This window comes from Cucumis melo, chromosome 1 (assembly GCF_025177605.1).
Source record: "Cucumis melo cultivar AY chromosome 1, USDA_Cmelo_AY_1.0, whole genome shotgun sequence".
Lineage (NCBI taxonomy): Eukaryota > Viridiplantae > Streptophyta > Magnoliopsida > Cucurbitales > Cucurbitaceae > Cucumis > Cucumis melo.
Window position 1 is genome coordinate 34,543,811 of NC_066857.1, and position 22,427 is coordinate 34,566,237.

The 22,427-nt window shown below is 32.9% G+C and overlaps 6 protein-coding genes across 12 annotated transcripts; 5 read left to right on the forward strand and 1 right to left on the reverse strand.

Moving 5' to 3' along the window:
- Nucleotides 1-535: 535 nt before the first annotated feature.
- On the forward strand, nt 536-3,587 carry LOC103499917 (zinc finger protein WIP2-like). The gene is made up of 2 exons (XM_008463058.3): nt 536-1,197; nt 2,897-3,587. The coding sequence occupies exons 1-2, from the start codon at nt 760-762 to the stop codon at nt 3,338-3,340; spliced, it is 882 nt and encodes a 293-aa protein (XP_008461280.1). The 5' UTR covers nt 536-759; the 3' UTR covers nt 3,341-3,587.
- Nucleotides 3,588-4,485: 898 nt separating this feature from the next.
- Nucleotides 4,486-5,370, forward strand: LOC103499914 (uncharacterized). The gene is made up of 2 exons (XM_008463056.3): nt 4,486-4,774; nt 4,940-5,370. Exons 1-2 carry the CDS (start codon nt 4,552-4,554, stop codon nt 5,167-5,169), a joined length of 453 nt encoding a protein of 150 aa, XP_008461278.1. The 5' UTR covers nt 4,486-4,551; the 3' UTR covers nt 5,170-5,370.
- On the reverse strand, nt 5,319-6,484 carry LOC103499916 (thylakoid lumenal 19 kDa protein, chloroplastic). The gene is made up of 2 exons (XM_008463057.3): nt 6,006-6,484; nt 5,319-5,913 (listed from the first exon to the last, which is right to left on the reverse strand). The coding sequence occupies exons 1-2, from the start codon at nt 6,379-6,381 to the stop codon at nt 5,537-5,539; spliced, it is 753 nt and encodes a 250-aa protein (XP_008461279.2). The 5' UTR covers nt 6,382-6,484; the 3' UTR covers nt 5,319-5,536.
- Nucleotides 6,485-7,801: 1,317 nt separating this feature from the next.
- LOC103499913 (E3 ubiquitin-protein ligase makorin) lies at nt 7,802-13,505 on the forward strand. Of its 7 annotated transcripts, XM_051088306.1 has the most exons (8): nt 7,803-8,043; nt 8,362-8,449; nt 8,535-8,556; nt 8,665-9,313; nt 9,612-9,681; nt 12,429-12,517; nt 12,600-12,652; nt 13,058-13,505. In XM_051088306.1, exons 1-7 carry the CDS (start codon nt 8,033-8,035, stop codon nt 12,634-12,636), a joined length of 966 nt encoding a protein of 321 aa, XP_050944263.1. In that variant the 5' UTR covers nt 7,803-8,032; the 3' UTR covers nt 12,637-12,652; nt 13,058-13,505. The 7 variants fall into 7 exon arrangements, 6 of the variants coding, with proteins under 6 accessions (XP_050944252.1, XP_050944248.1, XP_050944263.1 ...); XR_007822842.1 differs by lacking the exon at nt 13,058-13,505 and adding an exon at nt 11,489-11,760 and having other exon boundaries at nt 8,535-9,313; XM_008463055.3 differs by having other exon boundaries at nt 7,804-8,043; nt 8,535-9,313.
- Nucleotides 13,506-19,012: 5,507 nt separating this feature from the next.
- On the forward strand, nt 19,013-19,503 carry LOC103499912 (arabinogalactan protein 23-like). Its single transcript, XM_008463054.3, has one exon. The coding sequence runs from the start codon at nt 19,134-19,136 to the stop codon at nt 19,314-19,316; it is 183 nt and encodes a 60-aa protein (XP_008461276.1). The 5' UTR covers nt 19,013-19,133; the 3' UTR covers nt 19,317-19,503.
- Nucleotides 19,504-20,376: 873 nt separating this feature from the next.
- On the forward strand, nt 20,377-21,436 carry LOC103499911 (uncharacterized). Its single transcript, XM_008463053.3, has one exon. The coding sequence runs from the start codon at nt 20,490-20,492 to the stop codon at nt 21,303-21,305; it is 816 nt and encodes a 271-aa protein (XP_008461275.2). The 5' UTR covers nt 20,377-20,489; the 3' UTR covers nt 21,306-21,436.
- Nucleotides 21,437-22,427: the final 991 nt, after the last annotated feature.

The following is a 22,427-nucleotide window of genomic DNA, read 5'->3' on the forward strand; positions in this document are numbered from 1 at the left end:
CTTACGGTCAAAATGAGTATTGTTCAATTAAAATTAAATGTATACAATTGATATCAAAGTGTTAGAAGTTCAATCTTTCATCTTAATATTTTTCGGGAAAAAAAAATTATGCCCACAAAACAATATTAGATTAATTAAATAAACACGTTAGTACAAATTTAATAACACACGCAAAAAAGAAAAAAAACATATTTTTACTTAAACCATAACCTAAAAAATTTAATTATATATATATATATATATATATATATATATAATTACTAAATGTAAATTTAATATTATATTAACATTCTAATACTAATTCTCACTTGTAAACTCGGATAAGATTTTGAGAATGTAAAAATAAATAAGTTTACTATCAACAAAGATAGATGGATGATTGAATGATATAACAAACACAAAACATTACTTAAACTTTAAATTATTCACATGAAATGTTTTTTCATAAACAAAACTAAACAATAACATACCATTGTGAAAAACGCAGTGAAATCGTTGTCTTTAAAATAGACACAACTCAAAGGCTTAAACAAACCACACACCAAAACTTAATTCTGCATCAAAACATCACATCTCTATCTCTATCTATCTCTCTCTCTCTCTCTCTCTCCTCATTCTTCTCTTCTCTCTCTCACTTCTTATCAATATATTACACTGTACTCCCCAAAGTACACAAAAGCCTAACACTCAAAAAGCATAAACCAAAAAAAAAAACCTTTCAACCCTTTTTTCCATTTTGCAATTCCCTTAATCCAAACCATGACGGACCCAAATTACTCCAATTCCTTCAATTTCATCCATCTTCCTCCTTCAAATTTCCTTCTATCCCAATGCCGCCGTCCTCTTCCTCCTCCTTCGCCGCCGTCATCTCCGCCGCAAGCCCTCCCTCTCCTCAACACCCTCTCGCCGGAAACCGCCGATCATCCCTCCTCCTCCACCACCACTTGTAGTTACGATGACGAATCTGCTGTTCTTGCTCTTGACATCGGCCTCTCTTGCCCTAGCTCCGATCTAGACTCCTTCTCGCCAGACCCCGGCAACCGGAAAATAATCGACGGCGAGATTTCCGACCACCCTTTACCGATCTCCGGTAAGGGTCAGTACTGGATTCCAACCCCATCGCAGATCCTTATCGGTCCTACTCAGTTCTCTTGCCCTCTTTGTTCTAAAGCCTTCAATAGATACAATAATCTTCAGGTAAAAAATTTCAATTTTTCAACTTTTTTTTTTTTTTTTTTTTTTTTGAAATCCCCATTTTTGGTTTTGGTTTTAATTATTATTTTGTTTCTTGGGGTTTTGATTTAACGGTTCAAGAAATGTTCTTTGTGTCTTTTTTTTCTTTGTGTACTTATTTTCCAAAAGATTGAGTTATTGCATTGAGACTATGAGTGAGTTTTTGCTTTTTCTTTTTTCTTTTTCTTTTTGTGGGTTTTTGCTTTCTTGATCAGTCTGATAAATTGAAGTGATCTGCTGCAAAAGAACTGTTTGACATTTATGATTTTTTGTTTTTTGGAGAATGGTGAAATAGTGAAGTAATTATGGGGAGAAGATTTTCTTTTTGGTGTTTAAAAATATTTTTAAAAAGCTTCTCTAAATGGTAGAGAATTGATGAATATTTTCTTTCATTCTTTTGGGATTTAAGAGATTTGAATTGAGTTATGTGATATATAATATATTAGAAAATTTGAATGTTTTTCTTATGGGTTTGTTTTTTGGTTAATTTGATAATGATTTCATCTCTCTTTGATACGACTTTGTTGAAATTATTTATGCTGACTTTCCCATAAATTCTATACTATAATTTTCATTTCTTTAGTTCGAACAAATATATGAATTTTTAGTTCGATTTCAAATACATGAGTGAGTAAGTTTTATTTTTAGTGTTCAAAGTTTGATTTGATTTTTAAAAATATTGTGAACAAAGATGTTAAAAATTCGATTAACTCACCAAAATCCAATCAAACCAAACTTTCTATTTTCTATTACCTAAATAACTCTATGGTGTTTATGAGTTTGATTGGTTTAAATATAACTTTGCCTAAAATTACTCAAATTAACCCTAAAACGCTTATTATTAGAATTTCAAATGTATAAATATCTTTACTTAAGAATAATATTGTATATTCATATATTTATTTGAATGTTGTACTTTTTTCTAATGACCTATTCCCAGTAACTCCTAAAATATGGGTATTAGCAATTTAAAAATTTCATAAGATAAAAAGAAAAAAAAATTCCAAGAGTTCTTTCAAATCTTAGTCAACTTTAAGAACAAATAAACAAAGAAGTTTCTTTCTTTTTTTTTCTGGGTTGAGGAACTGTTATTAAAACAATATTTGTTTCCTAGAAACTAAAATGAGATTCATTTCTGAAAGCAGAAAGTGAAATCATTCTTTAATCTTTTTATACGTAATTATTTAAGAAACATGTTTAAGTAATATTATTATATATCTATATATATATCTATCTATATATATATATATATATATATATATATATATATAAGTTATAAGGATGTAGAGACGATAACGAAAAGAAAACCCACAAGTCCTCAATAAGTAGAGACATTTTTCTCTTTCTTTTCTTAGAACATTGTCTTTTCGGTTTAAAAGTTTTCTAAGGATATGTGCATTTAGTCTTTATTTAGGTGTATTTTATCTCTAAAATTCATCGTGGATATACTTTTAGTTCTTAAATACTTTTAATAGATTTATGGTTGTTGAAGTACCTTTTTTTTTAACGATGTTAAAAGTTAAGAAAATCAACATAGTGTACCTATCAAACCCTCTCATTCTAAGAAAAATAACATTTTGTTAACCTAGTAATAGCAAACACACTAAATATGAGCTTAAGCTTTTAAGTTAAACTTGATATGATGATTGTTTGACAAATGTAGATGCATATGTGGGGACATGGTTCACAATACAGAAAAGGACCAGAATCACTCAAAGGCACACAACCAACTGCAATGTTAAGGCTACCGTGTTATTGTTGCGCAGCTGGTTGCAAACACAACATAGACAACCCTCGTTCACGCCCACTCAAAGATTTTCGGACCCTCCAAACCCATTACAAGCGCAAGCACGGGATTAAGCCTTTCACTTGTAGAAAATGCACCAAAGCCTTTGCTGTTAAGGGTGATTGGCGAACACACGAGAAGAATTGTGGCAAGATTTGGTATTGCTTTTGTGGCTCTGATTTTAAACATAAACGCTCCCTTAAAGACCACATCAAAGCCTTTGGTCGCGGCCATGGCGCCCTTGGCCTTGATTACTTTGACGACGATAATGAACCCTCTCCTGAACTCGATGAAGATCATCTCTTCGTTCGCCTTCGTTAATCATGTGTTGTCTCTCTCTCTCTGGTTGTGTCGTTAAATAATATATATGATGTTTGTTGTAATTTGTGTTAGTGTATATGAGGAGGCAGTTGAGATGGGGGACTGTGATACAAAGATGCAAATTGAAATATTGATTTAGTTGTAAAGTTTTTTATTGTGTTGATTTTGAGGGCAATTTATAATATATATGAATGAACGGATTACGACCTTTGCTGTTTGATCATAGATATGGAAACTCTTTTATCCACGTGGATATTCAATATTTTTATGATAAGAAAAACGAAGAGTTGTCTGATTTTGTTTGCTCGCTATCTTTGTGTATATTTCATCCAATAACCTAATTACAGTCTATCACACGACAAACTTTTATCATTTTTTTTATATGTAGGATTAGAGTCATTGGAATTAAATACTCTACCACTTTTAAACGCTTTTCTTTCTTTATTGTTCGAATGAACTCTCTGTACTTCTTTTTTAAAACTCTCTGCATTAGAATTATAATAGCATGAATTCATAGATTAGATTGGTCCAAACATTAATTTGTGATCGATTTTATGCAAGTTCTAGTCTAATTTCATGTTGTGTCTACTATTGTGATTGTTTCCTAGCCTTTACCTATTTCGCAATGTTCAAACTAACTTTACATAAAATATTATACAAAGGTTAATTAGAATAAATCAACTGCGCTTAAGTTACCTATGTAATTAAGGAGGTGTTAGAGACGATAACTATTTAAGACTATATTAACCATCCCTTACTACCATCAATTCAATTTAAAAGTGTTCAATTAGCTGCATTAAACACTATTTTAAAATTATAATTCTTTTATATTATTTGCTATTTGCTACATTTTCTAATATTTTATATGCTATCATTTTTTTATTATTTAATACAATGTTTATTATTTTTTTCACGAACTAAAATAGTTTATACCTGTAACGCATACTATTATTATCCAAACTAAAACAATAAACACTTCAAATAATACAATTATAATAATCTAAGACTATAATAACTCACTCTCGGTCCACATGGGCATTATTGGGATATTCTAAAAAAAAAGGTTATTATAGTAAATTCGTTCCTCGTTTCAAAATGGGCCGAGGAAAGTTCGTTCGTGGGCTTTATTTAGCCTCTCGTTATCGGCTCTACTCGATCTCCAACTCATCCCTGACCTCCGAATTTCATTTTTCTCTGTGGAACAAAATTGAATGATTGCTTCCATGGCGTTAGCGCCAAGCTTAAGTCACAGCCTTACGTTTCCACCATGGAACGGATCAAAGATCGTGGCCTGCTCAAACTCGATCAACCCTCCGATAAATTCCACCAGTTTCCAATCATCCGCCGTCGCGAAACGCTGCTTGCGGTGCCATACCGTTTACTCGGATGTCGATAATTCTCCTTCCGCTTGCGCCTTCCATGGCCACATCACTGGTTCGTAACGCACACTTACGTTTTAGTTCAATAAACTCGAAAATTTAAAATTAGGTCTTAGCTGTTTTTCCGAAGAGTGGGGATTCGTCTTCACAATTTCTATATTCTTTTGAGAAAAGCTTGTATTGAGGTTGAAATAGTATGTGAATCTGGTTTCATTAATAGGGGAGAGAGGGTTGTTTGCTTTATCGCCTCCGCACCAGGGGATTGACGGTGAATGGAGTGACGGCTCCGGCGTGATCGTTTATAAGTGGAATGATAAATCAAATCGTCCTAACTCCGGAACTGGAAACTGGAAGAGACGGTGGAGTTGTTGCTCCGAGTACGATGAACGTGCACCTCCTTGCCGTCGGGGATGGCACGTTTCTTACGACGATGGTTTCACTTTGTATTAATAGAATAGAGTGTTGTCTTTGCCAATGATGGCATTTGTAAACCGTAAGGTCAATGGCATTCGTAAATTGCTGGAATGTTATAAGAAGAAAGTGTAAATGTGGAACAAAAATGAGACCGAAAAGTAGGATTGAGTATGATCAACTTTGAGTGAAGTAAAGATGTGAACATCTAATCTAATGTTATAAAGTTTTAATCCACAAGTCATCTTCCAAAAACATTTATAAAACAGAGACGAGAGAGATGAGTGTGAATGGTGAAAAAAAGCATCCGATGCTCATCATTCAAGAATAAGCATATATATATATATATATAACAACAAATTCATACACTCTCCGATCAAATCTTCGGCGACGCCACGAAAGCTATCTAATACGATCCCACCGTCTTGAACGACTCGTGAACGTGCCGGAGCATATCCTGGTCCCGATTCCACTCCGGCGTCGGCGCATTCACAAAATGAGCATACAGCTTGTTCTTCGCACAAGTCACCGATATCAAACTATGAGTTCCGGCGCCGTCGATCTCGTACACATAATAAACCTGTCCATTCTCATCCTTCTTCTCATCCGCCAAGAAGCTCTCGGCGCTCGCGATTTGATCCTGCAAATTCACGTCCGATAAAGCTAGGTTATTCAGAATCACATCCTTCGGCCCTAATTGCCGGATTCCCGCCAGGAAAGTTAGGTATTCCTTCTCTGATCGTTTCTTCGGATTGTAAAATTCACTGTCGGTTCCGTTCGTACCTGCGGAATTGAGAAGGTAGAATTGATTTTCGGAACGAATTGAACAATTAGATATCTTTCATTTAGGGGTTTTGATTGTGATTTTGGAGTACCTTTTTCGACTTTGGATACTAATCGTTCTTTCCATCCTTCCGGCACGTCATATACGTATTCTGCTGTGTCTTTCTTGTTGGCGTTTCCGCCAAGGCCACCGTAGTTGGCGGCGCTGGCGGCGGTGCCGTAGTAGACGTTGAAAGCGGCCCCGGTGTCGGCGAGGGACGGTGGAGCGGTGTTAAGGATCGCGGCTACGGCGATGGCAGTGGCTGCAATGGAGATCGGTGCGGTTGATATTGAAAGTGGAGATTTGGATTGAAGAATGGGAGTTTGGGGCTTTGGTAGCGGCGAAGTTTGCGGTGATTTTGGGGCTGTTGTCCCGGTGGAAGCGGCGGTGGAGGTTAAGAACGCCAATGGCGCGATTGCGGTGGCCATGGTGATTGATTTTCGTGGATTTGGGCTTCTGGTTTATCTTGACGAAGAGGATTTTCTCCTTATCCATTACTTTTCTATTTCCCTCTATTTTTCTAAATCGTTTCTTTTTTTAATTTTTGGAATTTATGTATTTTTCTATTTTCATTTTACTTTTATAAATAAACCCTAATTTATGTCTTTTCTTATTTTCATGTCTATAAACTCTTACCTGGCTTGCTCGTATCGATGATATTATATCATAACTAATTAAGTTATGTTTATGTTGATGATTATTAAATTGTTTAATTCTGTGTCACATACGGTAAATTGAATTTAAAATTTATTTAAAAGATATATTAATTAACTATTTGTTAAGCGCAATGAGACAACTAATGTATGAACTTATTTGGCTCGAGTAGTGAGGATGGATGAGAGATTGTTGAAAGAGAAATGGGAGGAAGTAGGCTAGTGTTGCAACCACCCACTTTCTTCCCTCTACGAGCCCATTTTACATTACCCACTTATGAGTAACTATCCACGTTTCAGGATTACTCAACTCTTGAACTAACAAAGGTAATCTCCCAACGCATGTATTCCATTCCTCATTAATCAAGGAATTCATGTCTCTAAGGAAAAAGAAAATCAATTTAATGTATTATTAAATCTTTTACGCTATATTTGATTCGTAAAAAGTCTCCTAACAAATTTCTAAGAAAAATATTTAGATGCATCTTGGACATCATCTGCATCTCACAAATTATCTAATCATAACATATTATATGACAAATTTTGCTTATTTATTTTCTAAATATATTTTAAAAAATTTTATGTGATTAGTGAGAAAAGAACCATCCATCGCAAAAAATGCATTTAAGTATTACTCAATTCTTAAACTAAATAACTTCACTTGTTGACTCAAATGTCTCTTAAACGTTTAAATACGCTGCCAACTAAAATGCCAAATGTTCCGATCTCCATCAAATTAAACATCGTGTCGAACTAAAGAAAAACTTTAAAACTAAAATTAAAAAACAATACCAACACCAAATTTTGTATCTACGATCTTGAGGTCGAGAGTAGAAACTTCATCCTAGTTTAGTGAGACCATTAAAAAAAAAAAAAAGTTAGATCGTTTTGAAAAAAGAGTGGACAAGTGGAGGTTGAAAACTCCGCCATATATTTACGTATTGACTATCCAATTTTATTCTAACAAAAAAAAGAGAATGCAACGGTCACTATTCTTACCTAAACGGACAAAGAAACCCAACCAATTAGATATTTCAAAGCCATTAAAAAGAAAAAATAAAATTACATTTTCTTGGCATTTATTACACAAATACCCTCAAATCCACCATACAATCTCGCTTCTCCTTGCAGGGGCATTTCGGGAATTATCCGTAAAATGAATGGCCAATGCTTATATTGCATACTGACCGCCAAAAAAGCCCTAGGTACAGCCGTACGGGCGCGAGCCATAGCTTTTTCTTTTCCCTTCTCCGGTTGAATTATGCACTGCCTTGATTTCCTTCGTTTCTCTTCCTCTTTTCATTTCCCTCCACTCCTTCTATCTTATTCAAATCTTCTCTCACTTCTCTAATCAAACAAAAAAAATTTAATTCCTTTTCTTTCCTTTTTATTTGATTTCAATCCCTTTTCTCTTCTTTCGATCGCCATGTCTAAAAGGTCAGTTTCTCGTTTTGTTTACGCTTCTTTATACGTTCTTGTTGGTATTGTCACTTGTTTTTCATTTTCTTTGATGATTGGATTACGGATTAGGATTATGGGTTCCGATAATCGCTTCTTGATATTGTTTTTTCATCATGGTTCTTTGGTATCTTGGTTTAATTTATTAGGTTTAGGCTATTTCGACTGGATGGGTTATTTGATATTTGGAATTTACGTTTCACGAAAAGTGTTTTGTGGGGTTGTTATTGATGCGTTTATTTTGAACTTTGAGTTGTTGTTCGTACGGGTGTTAATTTACTTTGGTGGTTTGTTTAGGGTCTTATGCAAGTATTTTGCGCATGGAGCTTGTTTAAAAGGGGAATATTGTGAGTTTTCTCATGACTGGACGGCTCCACCAAGCAATGTAAATATTTCTCACTCCTCTGTGTTACCATATATTATAATGGTGTTCAGACTATTGATTCTTTCTGATGCATCGTCGATAACAGGTTTGTACTTATTATCAAAAGGGTAGGTGTGCTTTTGGCAGTCGATGCAGATATGATCATGTTAAAGTTTCTCACACCGAATCGTGTTCGAATGTTCAGCAATCTCATGGGTCTGAATCTCTTTCTGTAGCTCATTCTCAATTATCAAGGCCACTTTCTCCTTTTTCTGGTTCTACAAGCGAGCTTGCTAGTTCAGAGATGCCCAGTCTTCCCTTGCGGCATGAAACTGCGTGGAGTGGAGAGTTTGTGCGTCCAGACGGTCTAGATGATTGGGGGAATGGGGAGGCAAGGGTTGTTGGTCCAGCTGATATACCTATTTGTTCTTTTGCTGCGGCTGGTGGTGATTGTCCGCGTGGTGAAAATTGTCCTCATATTCATGGGGACTTATGTCCTACATGTGGAAAACAATGTTTACATCCTTTTAGGACGGATGAAAGGGAGGAGCACTTGAAGGCATGTGAGAAAAAGCAAAAACATCTAGAGTCTTTGAAACATAGCCAAGACATAGAGTGCAGTGTTTGCCTGGAGCGTGTTCTTTCTAAAACCGAAACAGCGGAGAGGAAATTTGGGATTCTATCAGAATGTGATCATCCATTTTGCATTTCTTGTATTAGAAACTGGCGCAATAGTTCATCTACCTCTGGAATGGATGTTAATAGTGCTTTAAGAGCCTGCCCAATCTGTAGAAAGTTGTCATACTTTGTCATTCCAAGTGTCATATGGTATTCTTCGAAGGAAGAAAAACAAGAGATTGTTGATAGCTACAAGTCAAGGCTGCGGTAAATTTATGTTCTTTATTTCTAATTTGTGAATGCATTATGGAAACTGTTCAATTGCTTTCCATTATGTTCACGTCTTCTGCTTCCCTTTTGTTATGTTTTGTTTTATGTGTGTGTGTTTTTATATATATTTATCAAACTCAATTTTGTAAATCGAAGTTATTACATATCAAATGTAATTGTATGAACTTTTATTTAGAGAATCGAAACTGCATAACTACTAAAGTAATTGTATGGGCTATTATTTGAGATGATTCCGCTACTCTAATCTGTGACTTTTTATCATTTTCATGTACAGATCAATAGATTGCAAGCACTTCAACTTTGGAAATGGGAACTGTCCTTTTGGATCCAGTTGCTTTTACAAGGTAAGTTACCTCTGAAATTCAGTTTCCTTATCCTAATTGTACTCTTTCAAGCATGATGGATGTTTTTGTAGTAACCTTTTGTGTTGTGAGGACTTCCCAATTTTCCTGAATTTTTATTGCTCTTCATTTTGTTTTGATTATGCCTTTGTCCAAATTGTTTTCTTTACCCTTTTTATTGATCCTTGATATGGAGCCTTCTGAATGAAAATCTCAACCTGTTTGGTTTTGCTAATCTCTAGGAACTTCTGTTAAATAGTCAATGCTTGCCTACTGGATATGAGTTTATTAGAAGAAATCCTTTTCGAGATCTGAATATGGATATCTAGTATAATGGAATATTCTTTTCTCCTAATTATTTTCCGTTGGTTTCATAAGCACCCCCAACTGCCGTGGCTATCCAATCATGGCTGGTTAAATAATGCTCGATCGTACTCACATGACTTTTTTTAATTTATTTATTTATGCTTGCTCATTAACAATTTATATTATTTGTTCTTTGATCTGTGTTTGTAAACCCTAAACAAATTATTAAAGAAAAAGCATATTTGAAAAATATGATAGTTATGTTTGAGGGGTGGCTAATAATTTAAAAGCGCTTTTAAAATGTGTAAGCTAAATAAAAAATAAATTTTTTACTTTACTTGAATTTTTGAGTAATCATCTTCTTTGTTTTTCTATTTAAATTTTAAGAAAGTTCAAAAATCTAAACCTACATTTGAAACGGAAAAAAAATCCCTAAGAATTTTCATTTTGTTTTTAAATTTTGGTGGAGAATCTTTTAAGTGTTCTTTTCCTCCAAAAATCTGAATCCCTATTCGATAATCATTTCATTTTTTCGTTTTTGTTTTTTTGAAAACTAAGCTTGCACATACCGTTCTTATCTATGGGTTTTATTATGTAATATACTTTTTATGAGTTTTAAAGACCAAGCTATGTTTTGAAAACAAACTTGTTTTTGTGTTGAGATTTAACCCTTCGTCGCTCTGATTTGAATTTTTTTGCTGGAAGTCACGTATATTTCTAGGAGATATGAAGACCATTATGGAGAAATTATGTGAAAAGAAGCAAAACTTTCATTAACTAGAAACCAAATGGTTATCAAATAGGGCCTAAAAATGGTCAGCAATCCTGCTCAATACTTGCAGTTACTCTTGTCGCCCCTCTTCGATAATTTCTATGGCTCAATTCAGGTTCAAAGTGATGTGCTGACTACTTTGGCTGGTTGGCTCTGCCACCTCTATTTAGTTGTAGTAATGTCTAATCAGTCTTAGTTAAATTCCTAGGACGATAAAATTATATATTTTGGACACCAAGATTGTGTTGCTAGACCTGCTATAATTGATTGATGGGAACCCTCTGATTCAAATTAATAAAAAGTTATATTCTTTCAGACTAACAGGTGTTTGATTTGAAAGTGTTATCATGGGAAAATAATTGTAGTTTAGGACTGTAGCAAGGCTGGCGGGACCTCTCCTAAACTGCAATCTGTTAATCTATATATATACTTCATTTGCCAGTCATCTGCGCTCGTCTATTTTAGAAAGAACAAATGCAACTGCTGTGTTCACATCTTCATCCCATATGAGTGTTGCAAATCTCAACAACCCTTATATTTTTTGGTGAAGTGTGTCATAGGTGTCACATAAGCAATGCTGTTGCTGTTCATTTTCAATCAGTTTTTGTGGTAGATGTTGAAAGATGTGATTCATAGTGGATGTTATCTTCAGATCTATTCGCATTCTGTTTGTCATTTAATTTCATTAGAGCAGATTGGCTTTCCAATGATACAATGTTTGTTGTGTTCCAGCATTTGGTCATTCCTGGTTCATACACATGGAAATATCACAGGCCACCTCCACGCCGACCACAATCATGGAGAACTCCTCCAAGCAGATCTAATATTGTTGATATGGATGCCTTTTTTGAAATGTTCGAAGACTTGGAGGATTTGGATTTTAGTGATGAAGATTTAGATTTTGAATATTTAACACTTTTGGAGATGGCACTAATGCAGTTGGGTTGTGAAGCTAACTCGTCAAGTGATGAAGAGTCATAGTTCTTGGGCTACAGTTTTCTTAGGTAGTTGTAACCAGATGTATGTTGGGTGTTTTGCGAGTTCCTTCTAGTCTTGCCAAAAAACTTTGAATTTTTGCTTCTCTGGCATTTTTGGCCACCTAGCAGTGCCCTCTTGTGCAGTAAGATAAGCTTGTAGACTTTTTTAATTATGATAAATGCCATATTATTGGGGACTCATACTTTGCAAAAGGCAACTGTCATTTGTCCTGGGGAAAATTAGTTACTGAGTTATCAAGATGACGTTGGCCTATTTATGGAAGAACCTTTTCTTTGCGTAGATTATAATATGGCTTCTTAAGTGTTATATTTTACTACTGGGAATTAGGAATGTCTGCTACCAGCTAGATTTTACGAAGAGTTCCATTTCTAACCCCCTTGCGTACCCAAACCAAGTGTGCGCTCCTGACGTTGATCCTTGAAAGATTGGTTGTTTATTATCCGAGTATGCCGGTAATTTGAAGTAGTTTTTATATGTTCTATTATCTATGAAGTAGTTTTTCCCATATGTGGACTTTTGCACACTATGCTTGTTTTTTGAATGAAGCCTTGTCTGTTTGCAACTGGGACGTGTGTTGCTTCTTTACTTTCATCCTTGTATGCATCTGCTTTGTAGTCAGCTGTATTAACTTCAAAACGAGAGTCAAATTTTCGATCTGATTTTCTCGCTGCAGCATGCGCATCGGGATGGTCGGTTGGAAGAGATAGCTCTGCGTCATATTGGGAATGAAGACGGTCTCACTGTTATAGCTAAAAATCTTAGGTTTTGATTTGTGCATTTGCTTTATATTGACCATTCCTTGTGCATCTTTACCTTTAAATAAATTTGAAGCTATTTTCATCAGGTTGTCGGACTTTCTCAGTGACTTGCATATCAGGTGAAGAACCCTTCATTCAGGTATGGAACACACTAAGCACCCATCCTTTGACCCTGAGGTTGAAAGTTCATACTCTATGCCAACTTTTTGTAGTTTCATGCTATTTGCTATCTACTAAATATTTCGCATTTTAATATGATAAATCATTTGCCTTTTTGGATGGGGTGAACTTCAATAATTAACCTTGAAATATCAATTGGAACCCAACATTTTTATTAGAAACGGAGTGGATTAATCTTCTGGCACCGTCACGTTATCACTATATTTCAACACTTCCTAAAGAGAGTCCATGAAATGCTAAACTCTTTGCATTTCGTATTTATCTTGAGTTACAATATATTACAACTGTCATTCAAATATTTTTTTTATTATTAGTCTTCGTTAACACTTGCAATGTAATCGAAGAATTTGAAAACTCATTTCAGATGTCGAATTGCTTGGTCTGAAGTCTGATATTGAGAAATGGAAGGTGGGGGCATCGAACACGGTGCTTCAAACTTTGTGTTCTACAATATCAAAATAAAGCTAAAGACATTATTATGCCATAGTGAGAAATGAATGTTGGAAACCCAAGCTTGTTCTTCCAATGATATGGTGAAATAAAGAATTATAACATTCACATCTCACATGTTGAATTTCAGCTGAATAATATCTATGGCTTCTACCAAGTTGTACTAAACAATTGGAAAAGCACAGAATGTATTTTTTGGTTTGGTATTTTAAAAGGAAGATATGTGGGAATGTCAGTCAATGTTGTATTTTGTTTTATACAGAAACAAGAAGAAGAAAAAGTAACATCAGGGTTTGGCTTTGGATGAAACTTTAGTACTCATCAAATTTTACAATAAGAAAACTGTATTATTGTCATTGTCATTATTATTGTCTCTCTTTTCGTTAGTGATGAGATTTGTGGTATTAGTCAATATTGTTTTCTACTTTCTAATTTTTCTGAATTGTATGTTCAGGGACAGTCTACCAAAATGAACTAATCAAAATTTATCTTGATATATCAATCTATTGCAAGTAGATTGTTATATATTGCTATATTTGTCAATACCTTCATAAGTTTTGGTAAGTACTACTTTAGTCCTTTCATCATGTGTTGGTAAGTACTACTTTAGTCCTTTCATCATGTGTTTACAAAGTCTTTTTTTTTCTCATTTGCTTTACTCACACGTTCATTCGCCATTGGTTTGAAATATGCTCATTTTAACGATACTTATCCCTTTTAAATTTGTGAATTTAACTTTTAAATTAAATATGAGGTTCGTTTATAGATTTTAGAGATGAAATCGTTACATAATCAAACTTTAACCAGTTTTATATAACTTTCTATGATGTCAAATCGTTACAAATTTAAATGTGAAATATTTAAATACAAAAACAAAATTGAGATCACAATCACGTATAGTTTTTATTTTATAAAAAAGAAAAAGAAAAAGAGTTTGTGAATGCAATTTGAGGTTACGGACTTTCATAATTTAGTTCGATTTTCAAAGATGCCGTTGGGTTGTAATAATCTTTGAAAAAGTCTCATACTACTTTTCTTTCTTTGCTTAGAAATTCTTCGGATATTGTTCATTATAAAGTATGCATTCACACTTTAATTTATTCATCTATTTCATTTCTGATTTTTAGCATTTAATTTTAGGCCTTTCAATTTCAATTTCTCATTTTGAAAATGTTATCAATGTTTTGGAGTATACGTTACTTTCCTAAATATGAGGCCTTTGTTTTTTCTCGATCTTTCCTTAAAAAGGAGATTTGGGTTTAGAATTTAGGGTTTGGGCGATGATATAAACAATTAATGTTATTAGAAGTTTACTTTTAATTAGAGCCTAGAGCTATATAATTATTACTCATTAACAAAATATCTTATGAACTATGTGTATTTATTTTCCTTAGAAAATTAATAAGAGAGGGAATTGATAATAAAAATAAAAATACAAGTTATCGTTTCATGTTTTTAGTTAATATGCAAAATAATTTTAAATGCTTTAACTAACTAATCAAAATACATTAAAATGTCAATCTTATATACCCTTGTATTTTGTGTTTTGTTTCATATTGGTTTATGCAATTTTATTATCTAATTTTCAAAATTGATATTTTTTAGTCTACGAAATAAAGAGTCAGTGTCTATGAGTTAGAGGTGTTCATAGTTCGGTTTGGTTCAATTTCAAGTTGAGATTGCACTGCACCATAAAATGCAAAAATAATCTCATCTGAAAATGAATTGTTCATTTGTGTCGAACCGAATTAAAACCGAACCATGGTTTTAAATCATCCCATACCAAAGACGTATGTGCCTACAACGCATTCTACATGATCGTTTCCTTTTATACGATCGTTTACCTTCTTACAGTTCGATTCAGTTTTAGAATTGGTTTAATGTCTTAAATCGAACCGAATTGCATAAGAAGAGGTTTTAGTTTAAATAACGTAGAAAAAAAAGAGGAGGAAAAAAAGAAAGATAATGCATGCAACGAAAAAAAAAAAAAAAGACAAAAAACGATAGAAAAAAATCAGATTTTAATACTCAAATATAAAGGAAGCGAAAAAAATGAGAAAAAGAAGAGAGACGATAAAAAGAATTTAGATTTTATTATCTAAATTTAAACAATACAAAGACGAGAAAAAAAGAAAAAGAATGATAAAAAGAAATCGCAGAAAAAAATAATAAAAAAGGAAAAACGATAAAAAATAGAAAAGAAAAAGATAAAAAGTCAAACTTAAAATATTTAAAAAATGATTTAACTTTATCATTTTATGATTTTTTTAGTTCGACGAATAAATATTTAAGTAGTTTGTTATATTTATAAAGAAATATAATATAAATACACTTGCCCATGGAAGTTAAAGTTTGGAAGGGAAATTAATAAAAATTCTTAGATAGTTGAATTATTTATTTTAATCATATGAGTGAATTTGGATCAATTCATTTTGTGTATAAATGAATTTTATTTGGTCATGAGAAAAGAAAAAGAAAGCTAAATAGTTAACAATTTAGTACTTTCTTTATTATTCAATTCAATTTTGGAGATGAAAGAATAATAAACTTTACAACTTGAAGTACTTTTAGATTTAATTAATTTGAGTTACCATAAACTTGACTATAGACTCCATTGACAAGTACTTTTAGACTCAATTAATTTGAGTTACCATAGACATGTAAGATATGAATATGTACATCGATACCCAATGAATATGTACATCAATACCCATTCAAAGGTTGGCTCTTCAAATTCTTACAAGTGGTGGTCGAGTATCGTTGTAAAAAATGATGGTCAAAGATTGATCGTCAAAAGTTGCTAGAGGTTAGAAGACGACGACACGAATTCATACATATTAAGGAGGGATTTAGCGATTTCGCAGTTAAACTTATTTCCTACTTTATTTTAGGTGAGTATTGTTTGAAGGAAAAAAATGATACTCATCTAGCTTACATAAATCTTAGAATTTAATTCAGTTTAAAGTTGGTTTAAATTTTTTCATCCAAACACTAGTTACTAAAAAAAAATCGAAAACATGTTCATCCATTTTGTATTACATGTTGCAATGTTATGAAACAAAACCTATTGTTATCATTTTCGTTATTTAATCTAACAAACTAAATTCAAATGATCAATAATTATTAATAATATGTCCAATCAATCACTAACTTTGAAGTCCAAAATTGAAACACAAAGACATTATTATAAATAATAAATCACACTAAATAAATAATAATCATACAGCAAAAACAGATCACTAACATACAACAATGAACAAATAAACAAAGCCTAAAGAGATTCGAAAGAATCTCCATTTTATTTTCCGATAAATTTAAATTAATTAACCTCTAAACATAAAAATGACAATGATTAATAATTAATTAATTAATGTATATGAATCGACAATCCACATTCGATTTCATTTAGAGCTTTAGAAGTGGAGGAAGAGAGAAGAAGAAGGAAGCAAAGAGCAGAGCCATTGAGGTCGCAACAGGCAGAGACGAGGCTGCTCCTCGGTCGAGCTCTGGTGCCGGCGCTGGAGCTTCCTGAGCGGAAACCACGGCCGAGAAAACCGCAACGAAGGCGAGGAAGACGACGGCAGAGATCTTGGAAATCGCCATTGAAATTAACGAAGAGGGAGAAAAAAGAAATGTGTGTGAATATATAATGATATGTGGAGTCGGTGAAATGAGAAGGTTGTGAGGGGAGAGGTTATTTATAGTGAGGGCCGGAAGGCGCGTGGACCCCAATGGGACTAAGCGTCCAATGAGGTGACGAAAAGTCGCGTGAGAGTTGTGGCCACGTGGTCGGTACGTGGAATATAAAAAAATTAAAATTATTTGTTTCTTACTAATAATTAATTAATTAATTAATTAATTCAAATACATAGTTAAGTCGGTAATAACTAATAATAATTAATTATCTGAGTGACAATGGTTGTGTCGATTTAGGTTAAGTTGGTTCGAGAGAGCATGTATTTGAACGGTAAAATAGTGTTAAGTTTAATGGAGAGAAGTAAATGTATATACCCACCGGCGGGTTTAGTATAGGCTCAGGAGGGGTTCGAGCCCCCTCAATTATATTGTCTTTATATAATATATATAAAAAAAAACTACTTAATTGTTAATTTTTATCATTAGCTTAGTGGTTACTCTGATTGTTAGCCCCCTTCTCATCCAGATTCAAATCTTATCTATGTAGTTTATAGCCCTCCGTCAATATATTTTCTAGATTCGCCAATGCATATACCTAGTTTTTTTTTTCTTTTTGTAGAATATATTGTTCATTACGATAGTCAAGTTAGATAGTTCTAAATTTTGATGAAAAATGATTAAAAAAGTATTATGTCATTGGTCAATTGAGTTGGTGTTGAAATTCTTCATACGAGGTGATCGTAGAAATTGACTGTCAAAAGTTGTTATTAATAGATTTGATCATCTTGTCGAAAATGGTCATTTGAGATGATTGTCGATGTTGGCCATTACAAGGGGTTGTCAACAAAGTTAATCATTTAATGGTGGTTTTTGCCAAAGTTGTTGAATGTAATTGTTGGAGTCGAAAAGTGATCATTGCATACCAATATAATTGGAAGGTTGAAAACATTAAAGAGTAACGTTAAATTGGTTAAAATAACAAATTCGACTTTCATGAACATTTAAATGGATGTAAAAAGAAACCATGATAGTAGGTTTGTTTGTTTGTTTGCAAGTTGTCTCTAGAAGAAGAAAACAAAAAAGAGAGAGAGAGAGGAGTTTGAGTTGAAGAAGGAAAGAAGAAAGAAGTAATGTGCGTATGGGGTGGGGTGGGGGCAAAATTGACATTTTTGGAATGGGTGGGAGCTTGATTGAAGTTTGTTCAACCAAAGCAGACGAAACGGCTAAGTGTGCTTTTCCTCTTTTCTTCACTTCAAATTGATCTTTCTTTCTTTTTAGTAGGTCAGTGTGTATGTGTGAGTTTCTTTCTTCTACTTTCCTCCAAAACTTTACCCCTTTTCACATCTACTCTACCCGTGATCTTGCTGTTCGAGAAGACATCTTTCAAAATGTTATCTCTTTAGTTCTTAGTTTTGTTTAAATTTTGATCTCCAAATGTTTATTGGATCATAAAGGATCATTTCCACCTACCACGTTCTTCTACTCCTTTGGCTTGCTCAACATTTTTTTATTGTGGGAAACCATCACATCGGGAGAAAAATTAGCTCGACCTCAATGTTAAATCGTCATAAATCATTTGCTCTTCAAAGTTGTTAACACATCTACGATCTATATATCATGTGCACTCATCAAAGACTAAGATAAATAAGTGAAACATTGTGGTTTTCATATTAATTTAATAATTAATTCACATATTCTATAACTAGTTTTAAATAATACATTATGATTGATGCAAATGAACGTTTGCATAACACAAACAATAGTCCTTTTGAAATCAATATAAATAATCTTTACATAAATCAACAACCATACTTACATTTACATTCCAATTTATATAAGATCCATTATTTCATTATTTCAAATCTTGTTTAATCCATCCCTAATCTTTTTAACACTTTAATTCATGTCTAATAAATATTTTTAATTTTGTTACCATTTTTTTTTACAAATAAAAGATATATATTTTTAAAATACTTCAAAGTCTAAAAAGTGAAAAAGTTGGAAGAAAGAAAAGGAAAAAAAAAAAGAAAAAAGAATCCAAGTTGTTATTTGGAAAAATTTTGAAATCATCAAACGGAAACAAAACGGCCGACGTAAGATTCGATCAAACCAATTACTTAATTAATTTTTAACCAATTAAAATAAAAACAATAAAATTTAAATTTAAAAAATTAAAAAAAAAAAAAAAACCCAAAATTAGGATCTTAATTTTACCTATAAATAATCTCAATTAGCTTTTCGTTATTCCTCGGGCAGCAATATCCACCAATCAAAGGCTTCTTCGGTTCGATCTCTCTCATCTCAACCGAAGAAAGCCAATTCCGTCTCAATCTCATCACATCATTTCATCATCAATGGAAATGAAGAAGATCGCTTGCGCTGCTCTTTTCGCCGCTGCTGCCGTCAGCGCCGCGGTGGCTGCCGATGAGTCTATCTCTCCCGCCGCCGCCCCAGGGCCGAGCAGCGCCGCCTCCGCAGCTCTCCCCGTTCTCGGTGCCTCAGTTGTTTCCTTTGTTGCTGCTTACTTCTTGAACTGAAGCCCCCGTTGGAGAGGGAGAGATTAATGTATTTCAAATTTCAAATTTTATGTTTTATGTTCATTTTTCTTTAATGTGTTTATTTCCATGGATGATGACGATGATGATGTGACGTGACGTCATATATTAATTGAAAACAATAATAATAAAAAAAAAGAAAAAAAGGAATCCGGATTCGTTATATTTATATATTTTACGATTTCTGTCCTTCTAAATCTATGTTTATTGCTTTTAAAATAAACAATCAAGAGTATGTAATATAATGTTGGATCCTTCAACTTTTGTAAAATAACAATTTAGTCTAAAGATAAAATGAAAACAATGTTTTATAAATAATCTATTCTTTCATTTAGATTAGATGATAAAATGTTAATAGTTAGGATTATAAAATTTGTAACAAATTAATCTCTCTACATCATAATTTTAAACATCATAGCATCTGATTATAATGGGTCAACCTTGTTGTGTTTGATCTATGACCGAGTCAAAGGTAATAACAAGAAGTCTAATATATAATTTTTTTTTAGTATTCTAATAATAAATGATAAATAAGTGAAAGTATTTACAAAGAGTAGGTTAAGTCCCCAAAGATCCTTTTTTTAATTTTAGTGCTTATATCCGCAACATGTAAAATAGAAGATTTTATCACTGATATATAACATAACAGAATTTTAAAATTTTGAAAATATGACCTAAGATTATAAGAATAATAATATTTATAAAAGTAGAACATTTATCAAAATATTTTTAATTTTTTATTCAGAAAAAAAAATTAAATAACATGTGATAGGAAAAAAAGAAGAAAATTTTCACGAAGGAAACAAAAAATTTAATGAAGGTAACCTATTTAGTGGTTTTGTCCAGGTTTACTCTTCTCTCTTTCTCTAGCTTTAAAAAATTTTAAAAGACCAAATTAAATAATAGAATTAAAAAAATAATTGTGTGGTTTTTCGTTTATCACTATGGTTCTAGTAAATATTTAGATATTTAAATATTTGGTCGCATTGGTGTATATAAAAGAAGGTATTGTAGTAATAAATTATAAAATATAAATTAGAGAGAAAGCGATTAAATACACAATTAACGAAATTAGTATTTGATAAAAATATCGATTCTTTCTTTCTCTGTCTCTCTCCCACGAACATCTCCAAATTGAAACTCAAGAACCCAAAAATGGCCGCCATTGTTACGCGCAGGTTAAGCTCCAATCTTTTCAGACCATTTCTTCCTTCCACCTTTCTCATTTCCCAAAACCCTCACAAGCCCTTTACCCGAATCCTTTCTCCACATTCCGATCCTTCATTTCTGCGATCTCCCCGACGAACATCTCCAAACACTACTACACTTGACCTCTTCAATTCCATTTCGAAATCAATCACTCCCGATTTACAGACTCAGAACAAAAGCCCTAAATTCAATTGGCCAATTGGATCTGTTTCTTATTCGATTATGAAATTGACAAACCCTAACTTCGTTTTCGTCTCGGATTTCGATCGGAAATCTAGATTTTCTACAACTCCCGAGAAGGAGAGCGAACAGAAACAGGATGATTTCAAGCACCAAGACATCGAAGGGCCGACCGTGGAGAGAGATCTATCGGCGTTGGCTAATGAAACCAGAGACGTGGTTGAAGCGATGATGAAGAATGTATATAGGCTAAGTAAAGCTATGGCGGTTCTGGGTTTGGTTCAACTCGGCGTTGGGGCTTGGATTTCGTATATAACCCGGGGTTCGCCGATTACAGAAGTTTCAATCCAGAGCTTTGTGGCGTTCGGGTTTCCTTTCTCGTTGGCGTTTATTTTGCGTCAGTCTTTGAAGCCGATGATGTTCTTCAAGAAAATGGAGGAACAAGGTAGGTTGCAGATTCTAACACTGAGTCTTCAGATTGGTAAGAATTTGAATGCTCTGTTTGTTAGAGTACGAACTGTTTCTCTGTTGTGTGTAACTGGATTGTCTGTTGGAATTTTGTTTGCTTTGCTTTCCAGATGAATTCATTTGAGTTTGAAATTGTTGGATTATTTTAGTTATAATGAACGAATGTTCTGCCTGAATTTTGAAAACAATGAAGGTTATTACACCTTCTATTTACACACATACCATTTAGATCACGTTCATGTTCACATTTCAGCCTACCGTCTTGATCCAATAGACTGTTGTGATGCTCTATTAAATTTGCTTCTCTCATTCCTCGTTGTTTGAGGGGTGTTGTGTTTAAACCTTTGCAATACTATCTTTTCGTTTTCATCCGTTCGCTTAAATTTTTGGGTTAATAGATGATTTAATGAGTGTTTTCGAGCTAAATTTTATCGACGAGAAGGAGCGAAATTAACAAAGAAAGTAGTTGATATGATCTAAGTGTTATGTAAAATCCTTCTATTCAATAGAACGAGTTCATGTAAATAGAACAAGTTCTATCTCAAAATTATATCAATTAACTTCAACAATGTTTTTAATTAAATCTAGAGAGGTATGAAATAAAACACCAAAACAAAACAAAATTCTAGATGTGTGTAGACATCAACAAGCTTGAATAACATAATTGCATTTTGTATAATGAGTAGCAAATTTATTAATGATATACCTCTATGGTCTATTGATCATAGATTTTATTATATTTATAATTTTTTAAAAATATTATTATATACGTTAATGGATTGCAACGATCTTTTTATAAACAATAAAAAGACAAAAAGAAATCAGTCATTCAAATAAAATGGCTTAAATTTGCATTAAATTTGGAGGTACTTTCAACCCCTACAAATTGTATCATATTTGGTTTTCAAATTTTATCAATAAAGTCTCATAAAAAATATATATCAATGTATGAATTGGTAGGGATTTGAGCAAAGAGAATACCAATCTAATTGGAAAATCAAGAGCATGTCAAAATAAATATACAAATAAATAAATCTCTCACAAATAAAACTTAGGAAGAAATATCAATTTACAGCAATTATAATTTTATAATGATAAAAATATAATTATATAAACTCCAAACTCAAAAGTAAATTTCTTTTAAACCACAATTTTCATTTTTATTTGAGCTCATAATAATGACCATAAATAAAATAAATACTCTTTTCTCCAAAAAAGAATTCATAAAATTTGAAG

Excerpts from the sequence above, each read along its gene's own strand:
- LOC103499916 (XM_008463057.3), bottom strand. The coding sequence starts at position 6,381 with ATGGCCACCGCAATCGCGCCATTGGCGTTCTTAACCTCCACCGCCGCT. Across the intron at positions 5,914-6,005 it reads AGTATCCAAAGTCGAAAAAG|GTACGAACGGAACCGACAGT; the intron begins GTACTCCAAAAT and ends TCAATTCCGCAG.
- LOC103499914 (XM_008463056.3), top strand. The coding sequence starts at position 4,552 with ATGATTGCTTCCATGGCGTTAGCGCCAAGCTTAAGTCACAGCCTTACG. Across the intron at positions 4,775-4,939 it reads CTTCCATGGCCACATCACTG|GGGAGAGAGGGTTGTTTGCT; the intron begins GTTCGTAACGCA and ends TTTCATTAATAG.
- LOC103499911 (XM_008463053.3), top strand. The coding sequence starts at position 20,490 with ATGGCCGCCATTGTTACGCGCAGGTTAAGCTCCAATCTTTTCAGACCA.
- LOC103499912 (XM_008463054.3), top strand. The coding sequence starts at position 19,134 with ATGGAAATGAAGAAGATCGCTTGCGCTGCTCTTTTCGCCGCTGCTGCC.
- LOC103499913 (XM_051088290.1), top strand. Across the intron at positions 8,450-8,534 it reads GGACGGCTCCACCAAGCAAT|GTTTGTACTTATTATCAAAA; the intron begins GTAAATATTTCT and ends CGTCGATAACAG. Across the intron at positions 9,314-9,611 it reads AGCTACAAGTCAAGGCTGCG|ATCAATAGATTGCAAGCACT; the intron begins GTAAATTTATGT and ends TTTCATGTACAG.
- LOC103499917 (XM_008463058.3), top strand. The coding sequence starts at position 760 with ATGACGGACCCAAATTACTCCAATTCCTTCAATTTCATCCATCTTCCT. Across the intron at positions 1,198-2,896 it reads ATAGATACAATAATCTTCAG|ATGCATATGTGGGGACATGG; the intron begins GTAAAAAATTTC and ends TGACAAATGTAG.